Source organism: Echeneis naucrates, chromosome 11 (genome assembly GCF_900963305.1).
Source record: "Echeneis naucrates chromosome 11, fEcheNa1.1, whole genome shotgun sequence".
In the NCBI taxonomy this organism is placed as follows: Eukaryota; Metazoa; Chordata; class Actinopteri; order Carangiformes; family Echeneidae; genus Echeneis; species Echeneis naucrates.
The window spans coordinates 6,616,242-6,637,282 of record NC_042521.1 but is presented as its reverse complement, the minus strand read 5'-3'; the positions used below and the strand labels follow the sequence as shown (position 1 = coordinate 6,637,282).

Here is a 21,041-nt window from a genome sequence, read left to right as displayed (position 1 = left end):
TCTAGACTTCAGAATTAATACAGAGTGACTGTAACACCAAGAATTAACGGCTAAATAAGCAAAACGCAAGAGATGGATTCAGTCCACGTGTCCCCACGACACAGCCACAGTGAGGACCAGGCCATGCTTTTACATCACTTGTTGCCTGGACAGGCAGCTTTGGGCCTATGGAACAAGATATGGTCTGCAGAGCGTAGTTGTAGGAGCAGCAACACGTATGGGATTACAGACCCACAAATCAAGGCTATAATACACTGCTGCTCAAATGTGTGCAGCTGGATCATATAATGTGGTGAATGAATGACAGGAGGCAGAGTGACGGTGGCTCGGGCTTCATGACAATGAAGCCTTTAATTCAAAGTTCCCTGTATTCAGTTTATAAGGAGTTACACATGTGGCACTGGCGGAGCGATAGCAGGACCCCAATACTTCTGAGTTTACAGTTGGGCACAATCTGCTCAAAGCCACATATGACACAGGACGGCAGGCTCTACTGATTGAAGCCGCCCTGTTTGCTCGCCAGTTTTCCAATCAGCTGCCAGAATTCGGAGAAAGTCAACTCTCCGTCATTGTCTTCATCCAGGGAGCCCATGAGCTGGTCAATCACCTCAGCATCGCTGGAGTTCTGCGGGTGATTACAGAGCAGAGACCCTAATCAATACAGGATCACGCTCAGCCGCTGGATTAGTTGCTTTCAAAGACTGTCCTGCCACCTAATGGCTGAGTGCAGTCATGAATACAGCCGAGGTAAAACATAGAATCAGTGTGTTGTATTTAATCTGTATTTACATATAGCCTATAATATAAAAAGATTTGTGAGATGAATGCATCATACATGATCATTTGCATTTCAGTTTAAAACGAACCCAATCCAACGCTGCACCAGCAGACTGAATCATTTGGTCACAAATCTGATGAATGATTAACAATCAAATGAATCATCAAGTGAAACTATTATCAGCCGCATTGAGTGGTGAGACCTGCCTTCCTTCGTTTTGCACCACTGTAAATTCAATGCTTTCATTCTCTTAGCAGGACAATATGGATATTGTGAAGACACCCTCTTATGCTGGAGATGCTAATTTGAGACAGGATTTTAAAAATGAATTTCTAAAGAAAAGTTATTCCCCGATTGATGGAAAATAATGTTGAGTACCTGTTACTGCATTATTTACTGTATGGAAGCAGAGTCCTTACATACTATATTAGATTCATGCATCCTTTCGTACAGTGTTATATTAAACCTGTATCAAGTAAGTTTTAAATGTTTTTCTGGAGGCAAGACATGTGGATGATAAAGAAAGTAATCTATAAAACTAAGTGGCTGCAAGACTGGATTTTTCTTGAAGACAGATAACAACAGAGTTGTGTAAAAGCAATTACTTGCAGAAATAAGACTGAATATCAACATCTCAAGCTGATTGAGTCCTCTTAATGTGGAATAATGAAATACAAGTTTCAGGATTCAATGTCCTGAGAGACCAGCAGGCAGATGAACAACTTCAGGGATGTACCTTGACGTAGTTGGGCAGCTGAGCTTTCACCAGGTTGTGGAATTCGTCTTTGCTCAGGGTGCTGGCCGACCCATCTTTTCCAGCATATGCCTTGAACTGGGTGACAAGGGTGCAGATGGCACTTTCCATGATGCTATTGTTAAGAACTGTGAAGTAGATGAATAGAGAGACATGAGCTGTGAGAAGGCGGCAAACATCATCCAAACAAATCATAAATAAAATATCGAAACGATGGCTGCTATCTTACCTTTTGGAGTCCGATTGTGGAGCAGCAGCAGGTGCCAAGAACCTTGTCCCTCCACTGTGGCATCACCTCTCCAAATTTATAGGCTTCATCCACACTGACTGGTGCACACATCAGCGGAAAACGCATACCCTGCCCTTTTTCCCCCCATCCAGCAGGCTGCCCTTATCACTGCCTCATTTCCACCGGTCTGAGGATGCACATCACAGACACACATAAACAAACAGCTGCCATCCTGTCCTACAAAGGGCAAATTTGTACTGATGATAGCACAAAACCAATTTTAGTGCGTTTGCAGAGCAAGGGATTTACTGAGCGCATCCTTGTAAGGCCAATGCTAATCATGTGACCGAATCATGCAGGCCTCAGCAAGAATACGTTTATACAAAACAAAAGTCCAATAATGTGCTACTCAAGTGAAATGTCTTTACACAGGCAAATATGTAAGGTTTACCTGCAGACAGTTTTTCTTTCCTTGTGTTAACATTTTCTTTTTTTAAGCTTTTGTCCCTTTTCACACTGTCTGTGTGATATTTTGCAGCTCTTGATTCATCCGCACTTTAATGCGGTTCAGCTCCCTTTAAAAAAAAAAAAAAAAAAAAGCTAGGTTGTGAAGTGACAACAACAAGGAGGACAGGAAAAATGTACTGAAATGTTTGCATGGTGACTTGTTTGTAGAATTCAAAGAATGACAGGCACTCTCTGGCGTTTCACAGCGAATGGCTTCATCTCAATCATTGCTTACATTCTCGCTCAGCAGCATATCAGGTCAATGGGCAACTCCCACACCGGCTGCTACACATATGTGAGGCCAAGTTGTGACTATTTCATCTGGATGTAAATATTTCAGTTTGGCATCATAGCTGTGATAATAGATGCCTCTCATTCCAACAACTTCCCACAAGAGAGTATGTCAGAAGCCACAAGTCCCACTCGGCTGGGTGACTTTTTCAGCATGACAACACAAGTCAAATTTCTTTTTGCTTGTTTAAATGATGAGACTATTAACAAATTTAATGGTGAACATTTTATTGAAATCAATCACTGGCTTCCTAAAAGAGGAAAGTAATGATGCAACTCTATCAATACATCTGTTAGGGATCAATTACATCCATGACTGAGCCACATGATCAGGTAGCACAGATCCCTACTGACCCACAAAGATGGGAACATGTCTCAGCTACTTTCTTAAATGTATTTCACTCAAGGATCCATCTGTTCTGGCTTTCTTTAGATCCTTTTTGATCTGAAATGTAATTCCTGTGTAGAAACTGACATTCACTCCCAATGGATAGTAAACTCACCAGTAGTGTAAATCTTTTAACCTTGCAGAAGCAAATTAAAATCAAAGCTCTCTTCAGTCTAACGTATTTGTAATAATAAAGGCACATATGCAGCAGCTGGCAGACTAAACTTCTGAAAACCCAAGGTAACTGAAAAAGCCATTTCTACATCAAATGTGAAAGAGTCTGAGGTTCTTCTAGCCAAACATAAGGAAATGAACTGCAGTGTAGAGACAGAATAAATAAACATTTAACACTTCAAAGCTTCTTTCAGTTACTGAAAAATGAGAACAATCACAATCTGTCAAGTTTAACGTCACGTCCACCTAAACTTTCATGATCACTTAGATCTGAAACTGAAAACAATATTATCTTCCAACTACAAAGAAATGCTGCAATACGTCATAAAGACTGTTTAGTACCATTCATATTAGGCTTAGAAAACCAAATGAAATGTTACCTCTTCCTAAGCTTTCTCTCTTCTTTTAACCAAGCAGCTAACGCTAAGTCAACGCTAATTTACGTCAACCTGCAAACAAAATATGAAGCAAATGAAAAAATTAAATTAAAATACTGGTTTGGCTTCCACTCTCATTTAAACAAATGAAGAAATGCTTTGGGGATGACTAAAGTCTACATGATTTACTCTGCATGCTCTTGGATACCCAGTATATGTGAACATCACGCATTGAAGGTCCCCATGGCTACATTCCATTAGAGGAGCGTAGGATTCTGACTGGTGGTCTAAAGAAAAGAAAATTGTATAAAAGCTTGAGAAATGTGTTAAAGGTGTTCAGCAGTTATCAATCCAGCTATTGCTGAGTGTGTGTATGTGTGTATTTGGTGACTGTTTCATAAACTGGTTCCTGATTGTCCCACACATCTGCTGTCGACTGACAGTTGGGACGCTAAGCTGTAAAAGTCCTTCAAATTTAAAAAGCAAACGCTTCAGGGCTGTGAAACAGCACTGTGTGTGTGTGTGTGTGTTTGCTTAAATCTAGCAAAGAGCTGCTGACACAAAACTGGCCTGACCTGATCTTTTTCTTATCTCATCCAATGGGATCACACAGTCGCACCACACTCGAGGCAAATAGTATCTGCGAAAATTTGTTTTAACCTGTTTGGAGTAGAAACGGGTTGCTTTCAAAGAGAGGGAGTCAAAATGACAGAGAAGTTTTTCACAGTCAATTTAACATCTTTCTGTAAATGACTTTATAATACTATTTGTATAAAAAGCAGTGAGTTGCAGTGGTGCTCAGCAGAAGTAGTTGCAAATAGCATCTCCTTAAAACTCTGTTGTTGTTGTTGTTGTTGTTGTTTTTGTGTGTGTGATCTGAATATCGTCAGCTGGAATTTACATTATGAGCTGCAACATGCACTAGGTACTGAGAAAACGCTATATAGCAGAGGAAGATCCATACAACACACCACGAGGGGACTTTGCATTAAGAAGCATGACCTGACAGAGGTAGGTGACAACAACTACGTCAAAAATGACAAGTACAAGTCTAGCTTATAATCAAAAACTCAGAGGGCCACATTTATGAGAGGCACAACCACTCTGTGCCAGAAGCTACTACAATTAGAGCTCTGAAGAGGACAAGGTAGCCAAGAAATGTCCAATAAAATCACCGCTTCTGTTGATCTTGGGGTTGGATTTAATTCCCTTCCCTTAAGTGTCTCTCTTTAAGCTGTGGCAGCAAACTTCCAGAGGGCTTCTCGTTCAAACTCCTCCATCTCCTCCTCCAGCGAGTCGTCGTCCTTCTGCCCGTTTCCCTCTAAAACGTCCACCATGTCCTCCAGAATGTCTGCTATGTCCTCGGCAAAGTCGCTGAAGAGGACCCTGTCGTGGATAAACACTCCGTCCTCAAAGAATCCTGCAGCCAGCTTTCGGATCTTGTCCTTGTTCTCCGTTGAGGATCCTTCCAGCTTGCTCAGGTAGCCTTCCAGCAGCTCCTCGAACTCGGACAGCTCCACCGCGTAGAGCCCCTCCTTGCTGGCGCACTCGTCCACGGAGCTGCAGCCCAGCTGGGGGCGGACGTTGCGTTGTAGTTTCTGCTCTTGGTCTCTCCAGAAAGCGTTGTGGTTGTACTGATGAGGCTGACGGGGCTGTTGATTGCGATGTTGGTCCTGATGATGATGATGTTTGTGGTGGTGAGAGTGTTTATCTGGCTGGCTGTGCCACGGTTTTTCCTTCCTTCTCTCCTCTCTGTCCGTCCTACGTTCATCCTTCTTCCTCTCCCATTCGTCCTGGTGTTTCCTCCAAGCCTCTTTGTGAGAGTTTTGCTTCTGAGATTTCCATTCCTTCTCCTTCTTCTCTTCTTTGTCCTTCCACCCTCCCTCCTTGCTGTGCTTCCTCTCCTTCTCTCCTCTCCACTCTTTCTTTTCTTCTTTCTTCTGGTGGTCCAAATCTTTGTTTTTGCCTTTGTTCCCTTTCCATTTGGACTCCTGTGGCTTCTTCTTCTCCCACCTCTCAACTTGTTCAGAAAGCTTTTTCTGGATCTCCTCCAAACTATCTCTGACATTTTTCCTGTCACCTCCACTTTTTTTCATCCCCTCCAGTCTCTTTCTGCTCTCCTCCAACAGATCCTTCTGTCTCCTGAGTTCTTTCTTCATTCTGCCCCCCTCAAACGTGTCTTTGTTCCTCTCAGGTCCAGCTGCTTTCTGGTTACTCTGGCCATCTTTGTCAACAGACTGGGGGGCTGAAGTGGGAGCAGCTGAGGGGATATTTTGGTCAACTACGGAAGCAAGATAAAGCCAAATGATCAGAAAAGTGAAAATATTAGAAAATCTACTTATTTTTATTCTACGGCAGCTTATTATTTTGTATTATGATTAAAACAAAGACTATTAAGCCTCAAACTGAATACCTGTGAGTTGGTTGAGTTCGGTCACCCTGGCCCTCAGACTCTCCAGCTCTTTCTTCAGTTCTGGCAGAGATGTTAGCTCCTCCTTCAGCTTTTTATTTTCATTTTCCAGATCTGTTTTACGTTTCTCATCCCCACTCGCTGCTACTACCTTTAGTGCTGAGTCAAGTTCTTCTTTCTGAGTCTGAAAGATGAAGGATGATTAATTAAATCCAGGTCTTACATAACTTTAAAAGTATTTATTGAAACATCATGACGATGTATACAACATCATTAGCATTAATATGAGTGTATACTGACCTGTAATTGAGCCTCGAGCAGAGCGATTTGTTGGTTTTCCTGTGTCAGTTTATCCAATAACTCTTTCATATCCTGTGGATCACTGCTAAGCCAGTCCTGGATTGAAAATCATTGGCAAATAAATAACACAAATATGTCGGAATAATCCTGTCTTTTCTTATTCTTTCAGACTTTGCAGTTAAAGTCATAAAACTCAAGCTTTCTTTAAACAGTTTAGTGTAGACACATACAGGCCAAGATATCACAATGAGATTGAGTAAGTGATGTGCGAGACTGTGGAAACAGACCTGGCTTTCTTCTCCATCACTCACTTCAGCGCCATCAAAGTCACCTGTCAAATAAGAAAACACTTCTTTCACACACACTCAGACACAGACACTCTTACTGACATGCAGCTGCCCGGTCTTACATCAACAGAGGATGCTTTTGTTCTGAAGTGCGTTTCATTGGCCCACGCCACTACTTGTACACTATACAGAAACCATTTATTGATGCTGATTATTTAAAATTACATTCAAAAGTATATTTGAAACTTAGCAATTTCCTACAACAGATCATTTTCCTCTCCACTTAAACGCCTTTAACATCCAGTGAGTCCTTCCAAATAGTGATAAAGACAGTTATTGTTCAATTCCAAGTGCATGTTATTTGCCATTTTCTGCTGCCATTGCATGAAGTGTCAGGCCAGATAAGTGGTTGGACAAGCTACTGAGTGTTAGGCAGCCAGTGCTGAAGCTTACGCTGCTGTTTTATATTTAATGCAGGACCTACCATAATCCAGGTCAGAGAGGAGACCTGTTGACACAGTTCAGCTTAGTCAACAAGAAGAAAGACAGACACTGAACCACTCCTGAAAATGTGTCTCTCCAATTTGTTAATACTGGCATTGTCACATAAGCAAATGTGTAATGATGTCATTTTCTGACAGTGTTTGCAGTCAGCCCTGAAACTGCCAAGCATCTGGTGGAACGGGTGTATACAGGTACGTCGTTTCAGGTCATTTCTAAGAGCCCAGTAAGCACAAGCACTTTCAGTTATTTCTGACCTCCAAGCATCTTCAAACATTAAATAATAAAAGGAATTAAAATGGCTTCAATCTTACTGTAAACTGTGAGCAAAAGTCGTGCCTCTTATTGTATCTGATCATGAAACAGAAGCTAGCAGGCAGACTTATATTAGACATGATTGGAACTCACCTGAGAGGAAAAGGGAACCTAGAAAGAGCAGAATCAGAGCTCCCACAATGCATTTATTCAAGGAAAACCATGGCTTTTCCTCCTTCTTATCCGCCAGTTTGAACTCGACCTCCTCCTCCTCATCTTCCTCGTCTGATGTTCTTGGCCTTGGTCCATCGAAAGGGGGCAAATTCCTCCGTCTCAGTCCATCATCAAAGCTGCTTGTGTCTTCCAAATCAAAACTAGTCGATGGCTCTAAGAAAGATAGAAGAGGAAAAACAAATTTTCAACATGGAAAGAAGCTGGCAAGAGAGCAGAGTTGTCAAATGTTATAATGTGTCTTTGTGAGAGATGATGATATTGCTTCTAAACCTAAACCACATGTGGCCGCGAGTCACTTCAACAAATCATCTTGACATTTTTAACTACACAAGGATCACAACTTTCCAAAATCTGAATTATCTACTGGCAGACTGCCTCACAGGAAATACTGAAAGTGCAAGTGAACTGCAAAACTCAACAGTGTGTAAATAGTCTTTAAAAAAAAAAAAAAAAAAAAAAAAAAAAAGGCTGACAAGAAGCCACTGATGCTTGTGGAAGTGGATGACATTTTCTCGCTAAATTACAACAACAGTAATTTCATGCATGGGGGTTTCTCATTTTCTCACTGGGGTGTACGCGTCCCTGTCATGCTGATAAATCTCTTTCTAGCTGCTAGCCTGACACAGATAAGGAACATGTTAACCAATTCTTCTGCAAGAGGTCTCTAATTATCCACCTCTGTTGACTAGTGCTAATTATAAAGGCCCATAAACCAATTACTTCCCCTAAAGCCGCTCTACCAAATGAGAAAAACCGTTAACTGTTGCAGGGCCACAGACCTCCGAGGAGCCCAAAAGAGCCCCGTGTTCACTGGTTTATGTTAATATGATTTATTATAGCTTTATTTGTTGTTATAACTCTACTTGTAATGCCAGAGTAATGTTCAGTGCCTTAACATGAGTCTTGCTTCACGGCTTGATATTGAGGCTGTGTGTAAAAACCTCATTACATTTCAGTTGATATTGCACTTACATGAGGCATAATTCTACATTACCATGTATTTATGCTTACCACACAGCAGACACAGTGCCGCATATTATTCCAGCATGGAAAAACTGAACACAAAGCGAAGAGAAGAATGGGAGTATAGGAGGAGCCAGGGAGCCCCATAGCTGACTATTCTAGTCATGACTTCACTTCAGAAAGGACTCTGTTCTTCTGTAGAACACTTTCAGTACTAGAGAGTTTTATGTAACTATGACAGCAGAATGCTTTATAAAGTATTTAATTCAAAGATATGCAATATATATGTTATATCTGTATGTGCCTGTGCTATATTGCCTTGCTACATGTAGATCCAATGTGATTGTATACAGTCTATCTATTCTATGAGTGGCTTCCATTCATTTTGGCCTTTCAGTCTGAAAACAAAGTGAAGCCTACTTGCAATTTTTGTCGTAGATGAACAGTAATATTTAAATTTCTGGTGACATTTCATTATTGAAGGTCTGAAGCGCTTTAAAATCTAATTTTCCAATGCCTAATTTAGGAAGCACTGATTTAGAAAATGCGAACTGACTACCTTTAAATTGAAAAAAGATCACTTCAGTGCTATGTTCTGACAGATCTCACATGCATCATCTATCACATACCTTCTTCTTCTCTTTCATCTTGGGTCAGTGTCTCCGACAGCTCTTCTGCCTCCTCCTCTGCTCCTACAGAACCAACAGTCTCTGGAGCAGGCCTTTCATCCGTTGGGTCTTCCGTCTCCAGACTCTCTGTGAGTGAGCTTGGCAACTCTGTACTTTCTGGAACTAAGCTAATATCAGTGTCAACATGGGAGGGAAGATCAGTGGCTATAATGGTCTCTGTGGGGACGTTAACCTCAACTTCAGCTGTGAAGACAGAGCTCTCCCCAGCAGGGCTTGCAGGAACTGGCGCGCTTTCAGCAAGCTTGTCAAGTACTGACTCGCTAGAGACGGGGATATCAGTCATGGAAGGAGCAGAGCAAAACTCCTCATGCTCAGAAGCGGGAAGTTCAGCAGCAGGAATATCGAGTGGAACCCCCAAATCCATGTTGGTGACAAACGGTATGGCTCCGAGGTTATCATTGTCACTAGGTGAACTGGTATCAATGTCATGTATAACTGGAGGCTGACTCTCCAGGTCGATGTCTGCAGGGTCAAGAAGGCTGTGTGGAGGGGGACTCATCCCGGTTGGACTAGAAGGTATGGGACCCTCACTGGACTCTGGAGAGGTTTCTTGACACACCTAGAAATTAGAGATGGGGGGGTGAAAAAAAAAACAAAACTGCCTGTGAATGCTTTTTGTGACTTTCATTGTGATCAAGATGTTGGTTGATGAGTTTTTAGTTGCATGATTTTGTTTATCAGTGCGTTTTGTCAAGTGCATCGCTTTCATTTAATGACTTCCTCTGCTTCCCTGAGCGTCTTTTATCAATTTCAGGGGAACAAGCCTTGACTGTCTAATTTATATTGATCAAAACATTTATCAGGCTACTTTGAGTGTAGCAATCCAGTTTCTGTTACTTATTGATTTTTGTTTTTTTTTTTACAATTATTTTATAAATCTGTTAAGTCCCCAGCTGTTGAAACTTCACTTCATCTGTAATATATTGTACAATAAGTATTTACATATTGTCAAGATAAAAACAACGATATTGTCTATGTGCTGACCTGATGGCCCTCCTCAGACAGGACAGTTTCTACTGGAATGTCACTTGGTTTAAGCTCCACAGCAGCTCCTGAAATATCACAAACACCAGATCAACAGTAAGATTTGAAACAACTGTGGTTTTTAGTAGTTATGCTTGCAGTCTGAATTGAACCATGTCACAGTTCCTTCTAAGGTCTACAGCCCTCTTGACTCTCAGTACCTGCTACTTCCTCAGACAGACTGGGGACGTCCCCGAGGCTTTCAGTGCCATCATCCACAGGCCCCACATTCTCAACAGCAGCTTCCTGTGGATTAAGAAGATCCCGTAAGATCTGGCTTTGAACAAGCGATCACATGAACTAACCTGCAGTGCTGTTGTTGATAATGCTGACCTTGACATTCACAGCACACCCAATACACTCATGCATCGTCTCTGGGGTGAGGGACGTTTTTTGTTGGTCATTCTAAGTAAATCACGGAGTTTTATTGTAAATGACAGTGTTTTAGCATTAAAAATACAGAATTAAATATTTCTAAAATACTTGTTGACATTAATAGCTGTAATAGCTACAAATTCACTTTAGACCCATTAGTGTGAAATATTACATATAATATATAATTGTGTGTGTGTTTATGTATAAACCATCATGAAAGGCTGCATTAGTTATCGTTAGTTCCCCAGTTGTCAGCCTTCACACACAAAGTCACACACAACTGTTTGCACATGGGGTCGACACAGAGAACTAACAAAATGAAACAAAACTAACAAAAGAAAGGACAACAGATATAGAAGAAGAATGGACAATTCACTGTCTTACACAGTCAAACTGGACAATATCTGACCGGCGGGTCATAATTTGGCAAACATTTACCGTGATTTTATCAGTATGGGAGGCTCAGGGTTGCAAGTTTAGACGCTTCATGTCTGACATGAGACAGGATAATAACCGTGCCCAGATCTCCAGGGGAGTTTCCTGAGCTCGTCCTTCAGCCTTACCTCTGGGGAGAGGAGGGTCCAGCTGTTGGTGGAGGACGCACTGCTGCCTGTGCTGTTGCTGTTGTCAGACATCGCCCTCTTCAGGCTCGCTTTGGCACAGCCCTGTGCAGATTCAGCTCAACGATAATCTGCAGACTTTAAAACAGAAACAACGGGTCGTCATTGAACATGCCTGGAGCACACTCCGCATCCGCTGTGGGAATTTTATCTTGTGGGAACATTTTCGTGGCGTGATAGTGTGACTCTATCCTAATTATTATTTTAGTATAGAAATTAGACTTGTGTACACTCTTATGCATGAAAGTACACACAAATGACAACCTATGGCAGTAATGAGATCCTTATTAGATAAACGCCAGCCTAAGGGGGCACAAAAGCGTCACAGTTTAGGACCTATTTCACCGCACACACGGAATAAAGCCCAGATTGTCGCTGATACAAGTTATGTAACAGTACGGTGGCATCCATAATAATATACCGCTGCGCAGGCAAAAACAAAGGCTCCAGACAGAAGAGACGGGACATTAATGACCGCTGCGGGTTTCCATTCAAACCCGTCCATCCTCTCAATCCGTGCTGCAGTTAAAAATCACCTAACATGGTCAAAGCACAGACAACGAGCAGCTCATTGATCCAGAAACGAGCAGACGATTGTTGATACTCACTCGTCGACAACATTGTCTCCGCTAAAGCTCTGTTTTTTTTTTCACATAAAATAGACCAAAAAAAAAAAAAATAGGAGTGGGGGGGTGGGGGGGTCGTGTTTGTTGTAGTAACCAAATTCAAGGATCAGTCATGATGGTAAACAAAGGATGGCAGGCTGAATATTCCCACTCGCACTCTTCCGCGTTCTCACTCAGGCCCCGCCGCTGGCCGGCTGCTCGCACAAGTTAAACACAAAGAAACGTTTTATTTACCCCACTTGCTTTACACCTCAGTCGCCGGTTGTGTGTTTTTCCCCCACCTTTGGAAAAAGAAAAAAACGTTTTGTTTTGTTTTGTTTTTTTTTTTGTAAAAGTCAGATCAACGCTCTTCTCCTCCTCTGAACTTGGGAACTTTGGGAATTCCGAGCTGCGTCACGTCGACCAAGGCGCCTCTCGTCCAATGGGATTTCAGCGAGGCCTCTGACGTGCCCGCCCCTAAAGCCGGGCTGCACCAATCAGACAGGAGTGTCGTGTCGGGAAAGCGACGCACAGCCGAGCTGATTGACGCTCGCAGGTGAAAGTGGCAGGTGACTGGACTTTAATAATACAACTTCACGCATGAAGCTCAGCCGTGCGCTTATATATATAGTGAAGGGACAGGCTGCCGGGACCAGCAGCACACTGACACGTCTGCAGAGTTATATTTGAACTGCGGGACTTACCGCAGCGGACAGCCCCTCTTATTGCCCCCATGTGAACATATATTTCATCATCCGACTCATTTCCCCCTCTGTTATCAGTTTATCAGTTTATCAGCACATTATTCTAGTTCCTTTATCCAAGATTGTATAATTTTATCTAACTACAAGAGATTTTGAAGGCAAAGCCCCATCATTTAGATTGACTTTTTTTTTTTTTTAAGAATATCATCAGGCTGCAACCAACAACTGCTTAAATCCGGCAAATCTCAAATTTGTTTTCATTCAAAAACATTGGATTGTTTCTTCAAGGACAATGATCACAATCCCCCAAATGTAAGGTGCACTGTCACAGAAAACAAGTAATTGTTCACATTTGAAATACTGGTACCTGTCAAGATTTGTTTCCAACACCAGTTAATTCCTCAGCCACTCTTTTTAATCATTTTAGTTGGTTTCTGTGTTCTCAATAAGTGTATAACATTAGCTTCTCACAACACTTTTTTTTATCTGAGGTGTTAATCCTGACTTGCAGTGGCATTTATGAACCAAGAAATGATGACAATGCCTGATAATCTGTAAAATGACCCTGTTTTTGATATTTACAGTAATAATCTGGAAATTAACCAGATAGAACTCTTGTATGAGTATGGAAGAAAAATTAAGAGGTTCAATAATGAGTTAATACCAGAGAGGAGTCTTTTCTTTGTCTGACTTTATCTAGTAACAATAGCAGGTGGCTCAGTTATAATATTTTGGCACTGACAGTAGTTTCTGTGTGACTTTATTCATCCAGCCTGCAATAGATCATGCAGCTCTCACATTTTCTTTCAGCTCAAATACCCACTATCAGCTGCAGGGCCACTCATTTCAAGAGACAGCTCAGACACTTTGGAGATGGATTTGAAAAATGAAGCTTTTTCAGTTTAAATTGTCAGTTTCCATTTGAGGTCACCTCTGATGTCCCATTAGAGCTGCTCTTGAAACATTATGTCACATCTCTCTCTCTCTCTACATTAAAACGGTTACAGGTTCGTCAAGACTCAACATAAACATAAACATTTGGGTCAGTGGCTGTGTAACAAAATTACACGTTTGCATTGCAGCAGCTTAGCTGCAGTGTCGACAGCGAGGAGGAATGTTTTTCCTGCCAGGCCGACCAATTATGAGAGGAGCTGGCGATGACGACTATTATCTGCGACGGAAAGAACTGACCAATGGGAAGCGAGCCCCTCACCTCGATTGGCCAATGGGGTGAGGCGAGGTGTATTTGAACGGCGGTGAGCGGGCTCGCAAACATTCGAGAGGGAAACAAAGAGAGGAAAGATATCCCGTCGCTGTCCGACACGAAAACTGGGATAATTTACTTTTTAAGACATTAGGATACCTCGGAATTCAATAAGGTAACACCGAAACTAGAATAAGTCTTCCTGATAGCGCCATAAGTGAGTAGTTTGACGTTCACATCGAACTAACTGAAGAAAAGTCTTTTCTCGGCTAACTACAGCGTTAGCTTAGCTACACTCTCTTAGCCCTTGGTACTAAAAGTTGCTATCATGTTTAGATGATCTGCTTTATGCTGGATTTTTGAATGCTGACTAATGTTTTAAGAATACATCCCCTCTCTGCCAGATTTCCGCCATGTCTCACAAACAGATCTACTATTCTGACAAATATGACGATGACAAATACGAATACAGGTGGGTGATGGTTTGTGTTTGTACAGCAGACACGCAGAGTTTGTCAGTGTGTCAGCGTTATTCTTTCACGTTTTATATCACGATAATAACACTGTGCTGAAGCTGTTGTCAACTATGTCGGACTGTACACAATAATAGCTGCCGTCTCACTCTTGTTATAGACATGTAATGCTGCCGAAAGACATCGCAAAGCGTGTTCCCAAGACCCATTTGATGTCAGAGACCGAGTGGAGGAACCTGGGAGTCCAACAGAGCCAAGGATGGGTTCATTACATGATCCACCAGCCAGGTATCTTTTTTTTTTTTCATGATGTTAAAGGATGTGGGCTCATGGATTCATCAGCTGATGCAGTTTCTTTTGCCCCATTCTGTTGCTGGGACTCAAAGGAGGCCTGTGTGAGAACGCAACTTTCCCTGATCTTATGATGAACTTTCATAAATGGAAAACTAAAAGTGTATGTGTGATATTATTGCTAGTACATATCATTTGTAAACAAGTTTTTTTTTTTTTTTTTTTTTTTTTTTTTTTAAATAGTTAATTGCTTTGTGCTAAGGTACAAATGAGACAATGAATGCAGATGTAATGAGTCCATCTTGTAATCTGTAGCAGTATTTAGTCTCATATTTTATTTAAATAGGAAACAAAGTAGAATCACAAATGAGCAGGCACTTTTGTGTTATAATCTGGTATGAAATAAGAATTTCTAATCTGGATGACAGTGCTGAAGGTTATTACTACTTTATATTGCCAATATCACGTAGCTATGCTATCAAATTTTTTTCTAAGATGTTTTGAGTGCAATGCCACAAATCTGATTAGTTGCTGAAACTAAGCACACCACACAATAGAAGGTTAGGGTTATTTTTTAATCATTATTTTCATTATTCAATTTTTGTCAGGAAATGAGGTGAGCGGGTTGCCTCAAATCTTTTTTTTTTTTTTTTTTATTCCATTAAGCAATTAATTGACTTATTAGTTGTTGTTTTAGTTTTTTTGTTTTTTTTTGTTTTTTTTTTAGCCTATGTCGGTAGTTTGCATTTTTGTCATTTGGCTGATTGAAGGTTGTAGTTGCTTTTCTCCCCTTTTGGTTTATGAAAATGAAAAGGCAAGTCTTGTCACGACCCCAGTAGGTGTTGGCCACTAAAAGGGGTACAGTTGCACTTTTTGAAGAGGTCGTGCATGTAAAAGTGGCATAATTTCAATATATTTGTTGACCAAAAGCATATGGACAACAGGTGCACACCTGGAGCTTTCATTCAACATGTTGTAATAGGAGCTTCACAAGTCAAAGTTGCCCCCACAAAGCAGCAACAACCAGTAATTCTGCTTGCATAATGCCTTCCTTTTCTCTTACAGAGCCACATATCTTGCTGTTCCGGCGCCCTCTGCCCACCCCAAAGTCCTAAGTGAGCATGCTTCTGGGTCCTTGGAAGATCAGTCCCATATTTGTGCCACAGATCAACGCATCAAAATAGAGATCATGCTGTCAGATTACAAGACTCTTCTGTGGTAGCTGACTTGTAATTTGTCTTGGACCTGGAGAAGGACTGACTATCACACTTATGAACAGTGGTTGTGGAATGGATTATGCGTTGGAGGACCAAAATCATGCCTCTTCTCTTGAGGAAAAGACTTGCGCACTTGTTGAAGGCAACACACCATCTCCCAAAAACATTTGATCAGATCACACTGTCTCTTGGCTTAATCTTTCTGTCAGACTTGCTGAATTTGCTTGGATATTCCAGTGTTTTAGAAAAATTGTAATAAGATATGGGGAGTGAAAGTTGTTCAAATATTAGATTCATTCTAACAGTGCACACTGAGTCGAGCTCAGGTCACAACAGCAGCCAGATATAGAGTATTTGGATCTAAAGTAAGTTTAACTCTGAAACTGCGGTTTTAAGTTACATGTTGCTGCTCAGTTTAAATGACACTGTAAATTGACATTTAACAATCTGTCATGTGCATGAAAAGCCGCATCTGAACTATCGGAATAGTCACCTATCTAGTTTTGATCACTTCAACAAGAGTATAAATTAGCTTGAGCTGTACTTTAAAACAAATATCATTGAGGTCTGATTGTACCAATGAGCTGCTCAGTATTTATGAATGTGTTGCCCTTTGTGAAATAAATGTATACTTTTTAAATCTTATTAGTGTGGACTTGTGTTTTGACAGTATTTGGTGCATACAACTACTGTACCATTACACAGAGCCACTTTACAAATGAAAGGCAGGATTGGGAGATGCTGCACATACCAGTGATTTTCCCCAAAATGCTCTCATAGATTAATCTAGAACATTTAAATGGTGCCGTTTCAGTTAATTTTGATGCGGTTTTATATGATTTCATTGAGGCACTGGTGTTTTTTTTTTTTTTTTTTTTTTTTCCCTCCCCCCTCCCCCTTCCTGTTTCCCATCATTGTTTATATCCTGTCTCACTTTAGTGCCATACTGAGCTCTTATGAGGATAACAGTTTGCGTGAACCAAAGGTGATCTTTAAACAGTTGTGTCTGATATTTGTGTAGTTATGTCTATTGATATTGAGCTTTTCTCTCTGAATTAAATCAATATGAGACGAGCTGTGATGCATGCGTTCCTGAGAATTTGTAAGAATTAGTGATAACCCTGATATTCAGCGCTGTTGTGTTCGAAATTGATAGAGCAACATCTTGCAGCTGCATCAAAATGAAAAAAATGCTAATTTTAACATTCAGCACTGGAAAATTAGCAACATTTACTTCAAGCTCTTAGTTTTATACTCTTGATTAATGGTTGGTGGAGACAGGAATCCATCAGACAGCAGCATGAATATGCCTTCACTTCTGCCTGTAAAATAGGAGCTGTAAGGGATGATGCCCAAAAGCAACTGGATCTTAGATTTCTGCTCACTCATGAACTTCATGTACTGATGCACATAGAGCAGGCAAAGTAACCATCTGATCATTACAAATACCAGCTGAAATAAGTCATTAGCATATTACATAACATTTCATACAAAAGTCATGGGATTCGCCATTTTCACTGCAAATATATTTTCAATAAGATAACTGAAATTAATGATGGTGCAGCACTGTTTTATACTTGCTAGAACAAACTTTGCTGTTGTTTCTTCCATATTTTTTCTTTCGACCAATCACTAAAGCTGCTGCCCAGAAAATTATGCAAATTATTTCCATGTTGTGTAGATTAAAAAAAAAAAAAAAATCTGACACTGACTTACCACTTTTTTGTTTGACCTCTGAAACAACTAGAAGCTTATTTAACTCAACGTGTGTTCAAGGGAATAAGTGTGAGCCACAGCTGTGTTGCAAACATGCAGTGTGTTTGATTGTCAGGTGTTGCGCCACATCACCTTAACCTGTTGTAGTGCGACATGTCCATCCCTGCTGCTATGGAGGTGTGCATGCCAGGGAGTTCACTTAGTGAATGTGCGATATTGTGGTGCACAGTTGGTGTTCATCCAGAGGCCCAGTGATATGGCATCTGCCGCCTGCCAGAACAGACTTGTGTTTCACTTATTTGTCGCCTGTAATCCGTTTTCAATTTCTCCTGTGTCATGTATAGTTTGGGTCTCATCTACTGGTAAATGTCCCAGTAAGTATAATGGACAAAATGTTTTGCTGAATTTGCAAGTCGTTACAATGTGCACATGCATAAAGGGAGAGGAAGACAGCATCTGTTACTCATTTAGCTCTTATACATGGTGTAAACAAATATGGGATTATTGCTGCACAGAGGTTTTACAAAAAGGTGATGACAAAACTTAAAAGGCTGAATAATTCAGAGGGTGTGTTTAGTTGGCTTCGGAGGATTCAGCTTCTAATTAAGCTTTGTTCTTTAGAGACAAATGATAAAACAATGTTTACTGTGTTACCTATTTATTTAATTCCTGCGAATCATCTATGAAGTGAAGTGTACAAAATTACATCAAATGATATTAATATGATATACGTGCAATAAAGCCAGGAGGTTAAGGTTTAGTATTGCTGTCATTTTGTTTATGCTATTTGTACATTTTTGATGCCGATTTTTCTGAATCAATGGGGATAAAATGACAGAAAATTCTAAAAAAAAAAAAAAACCCACATAATGTTCTGATGTTGTATATATGACTAAACCTTCATGAACATAGTCAGACAAAGTTATAACAACCACAAATAGTCAACTAATGAACTAATGCATTAATGTCTATTTTAGTTTTTTCCTTGTAAAGTCAAAGAAAATTTCCTGTTTGACATTTTATTATCCTCAGAACAAATTCTTCTATACGTGATAATCTGTGATAATCAAATACGATCAACTTCCAAAATGAAATTCCATATTCTGTTACAGAGGGATATGAAATGCAGGGTTAGTCCCTAACAACGTTTCTGCTGTGACGCCACGGCTTTTCTTAGTTTCACATGTTGGGCTGTGGAGGGCAGTACAACACAGCTACCCCCCTCCAAAAAAAAAAAAAAAAAACAAAGCAGGGGTTTACATTAATTCTGTTGGCTTTTTTCATGTATGCAGTACTAAACACAAAATGCAAACGAAAATGTCTCTGACTCAGGGATGTATTTAGACTAAATCTGCACCTTCTACTTGTCTACATCAGATTTTTCTTTAATTGTGTTGGCTTGTTTGTCCCAGATGCATACAGACTAGTGCTCTGCAAAGATGAGATAAGATAAGATAGTCCTTTATTTATCCCACGTATTGGAAATTTGTCGTTATGGCAGCAACCACAGGTATAAAAAAAAAATAAAATAGAAAGGAGTACAAGTACTAGAAAATATATCTATAAATATATATGTATGTATATATATAAAGTGGCAGTGATAATGATAAAATGACAAAAACTTTCAAGTAGTGCAAAAAACAATGTAATGTAAATGTGATTAGTCCAGAGTGCAGATTTTATTGTTATACAGTCTGATAGCTGCTGGAATGAACGACCTGCCGTAAAGCTCCTTCCTGCACCTGTTTCGTTCTCCCACGGTGTTGGTCACAGTGGGGTGGGAGGGGTTGTCCACGAAGGATTTGGTTTGGCCAACATTCTCCTCTCACCCTCCTCAGTGGAGTCCAGAGAGCAGTCCAGGACAGATCCTACTCCTTTGACCAGCTTGTTGAGCCTCTTTCTGTCCCTGTCTGAGCTTCCACTGTATAAAACATGGCAGAGGCCACCGCAGAGGCCTGCGAACTCCAAAGGACCTCGGTCTTCTCAGTACGTGGAGACAACTCTGGCTCTTTTTGTGCAGTGCGTCGGTGTTGAGGTCGGCATCCAGGTATTTGTACTCCTCGACAATCTTGAAGTCCAGAACCCAGATTTTCACTGGCACGGTGTGGAGCAGCTTCCTGCTGAAGTCGATCACCACCTCCTTCGTCTTATTGGCGTTAATGTGCAAGTGGTTCCGTTCACACTCGTCGACAAAGTTGGTGATGGCCTCCCTGTACTCCAGATTGTTCCCCTGAGAATGGCTGTATCATTGGAGAGCTTCTGGAGGTGGCAGCTGTCAGTGTTGTGTCTGAAACAGAGCTCGTGGTGACAGTCACACTCTGCAGGTTGTAATGACACAACTTTGGAAGTCATGGGTAATGGAGGAAGGAAAATGTTTTGTGAATTTCTGACAATTTGGGGAAAATGTTGCCCAGGTAATAACTAGGCTGTGATGGTCAGCAATCTGAGCCTCCTGCTGAGATCCAGAGATGTGCGGAGGGCAGAATAAGATGTTTGACGCCTTAAGGTTGGAAAAAGAAAAAACCTGAGCGCCCTGCAGAGGTATCTACGAATCATGCTGAAAATTGGTTTCTGTCGGAAGCTTAAAGGTAAATGATGACCTAAATCGGGAGCCTTATTTACAGAATAGCTGGGTGCAGCAAGATGGTGGATTAGTTTATCAGGCCAATTACCTTTTAATTTTTTAATGAACCATTTAGCATTCCTCAGTTGTTAATAATATTGCTCCATTCATTTTTAAAGGGGGGCTTTAATGGTGTTAAGGGGATGTCTAACAACAACTGAAAAATCTAGGGAGCCGAGCACTGAGAGGCTGCAACTACCAATTAGTATCATTATAATGATTATGATAATTTCCCAAGTTCAAGGTGATATATTCAGATTTGCTTTTGTCTCACCAAGTAAGACAAGGAAAAACATTATATTCTTAATTTTAAGAAGCCGCAACCGGGGAATGGTTGACATTTCTGCTCGAGAAATATCTAAAAGCTAAACATAATAGTTGGTGGGTATATTTTGGCTCGAAATGGTCAGAGAGATAGGTGATAGGTAATTTGAAAGGCACGGTTGTTCACTATTGTTTCATTGGTTTGAATGAATATACTTATTTAAAAAGTTTTTTCTGCCCTGGAAGCTGATTTTAATTGTGACCGATGAAAGAAATGTGAAAATAAACAATGTATTGACTTTATGCACAAAGTTTTGCAAGTGTTCATTCACAAAAGCAATTAAAAATATTTAGAAGGCATTTCACACACATTTTATTGTCTATGCGGTGATTAGACCAAGAACTTCATTAACATACATTATGGACATTTATAAAGCAAGACAAGATGACCACGTCCAGGAATCATGGTTGGATTTTGAATCACTGTTCCTGATATTGAGAATTGATATTTTAACTCCATTCAATAAAGAAACCTTCCAAAATACCTCTCCAGTTTTATTAAGTTTAGCCAGGTATCAATGAATAATTTAAACTGAAATGAAAAGCGGCGAGAGGAAATTGTGATGGAGGATAACGAGGTGTGAAGATGTGCTCAGTGTAGGGCCAGAGGATCGAAATGGGAGAGAAATTTTACACAGAAAAAAAAAAATGGGGAGAGACAAAGTTAAGTCTTTACAGAAGAAGGTATCGAGGAGAGATGTGAATAGAAGAGAAATACACAAAGGGAGT

At 40.6% G+C, this 21,041-nt stretch overlaps 3 protein-coding genes across 4 annotated transcripts; 1 reads left to right on the top strand and 2 right to left on the bottom strand.

Annotated features, from left to right (window-relative positions):
- Nucleotides 1-316: 316 nt before the first annotated feature.
- s100a11 (S100 calcium binding protein A11) lies at nt 317-1,900 on the bottom strand. Its single transcript, XM_029514466.1, has 3 exons — nt 1,762-1,900; nt 1,515-1,660; nt 317-625 (listed from the first exon to the last, which is right to left on the bottom strand). Exons 2-3 carry the CDS (start codon nt 1,641-1,643, stop codon nt 491-493), a joined length of 264 nt encoding a protein of 87 aa, XP_029370326.1. The 5' UTR covers nt 1,644-1,660; nt 1,762-1,900; the 3' UTR covers nt 317-490.
- An 876-nt stretch (nt 1,901-2,776) lies between these two features.
- On the bottom strand, nt 2,777-12,160 carry pbxip1a (pre-B-cell leukemia homeobox interacting protein 1a). Of its 2 annotated transcripts, XM_029514909.1 has the most exons (11): nt 12,016-12,160; nt 11,099-11,233; nt 10,322-10,406; nt 10,122-10,189; nt 9,078-9,696; nt 7,405-7,638; nt 6,980-7,003; nt 6,496-6,539; nt 6,209-6,304; nt 5,912-6,092; nt 2,777-5,779 (listed from the first exon to the last, which is right to left on the bottom strand). In XM_029514909.1, exons 2-11 carry the CDS (start codon nt 11,168-11,170, stop codon nt 4,728-4,730), a joined length of 2,475 nt encoding a protein of 824 aa, XP_029370769.1. In that variant the 5' UTR covers nt 11,171-11,233; nt 12,016-12,160; the 3' UTR covers nt 2,777-4,727. The 2 variants fall into 2 exon arrangements, with proteins under 2 accessions (XP_029370769.1, XP_029370770.1); XM_029514910.1 differs by lacking the exon at nt 6,980-7,003.
- Nucleotides 12,161-13,726: 1,566 nt separating this feature from the next.
- Nucleotides 13,727-16,294, top strand: cks1b (CDC28 protein kinase regulatory subunit 1B). Its single transcript, XM_029514469.1, has 4 exons — nt 13,727-13,843; nt 14,073-14,140; nt 14,302-14,429; nt 15,498-16,294. The coding sequence occupies exons 2-4, from the start codon at nt 14,082-14,084 to the stop codon at nt 15,545-15,547; spliced, it is 237 nt and encodes a 78-aa protein (XP_029370329.1). The 5' UTR covers nt 13,727-13,843; nt 14,073-14,081; the 3' UTR covers nt 15,548-16,294.
- Nucleotides 16,295-21,041: the final 4,747 nt, after the last annotated feature.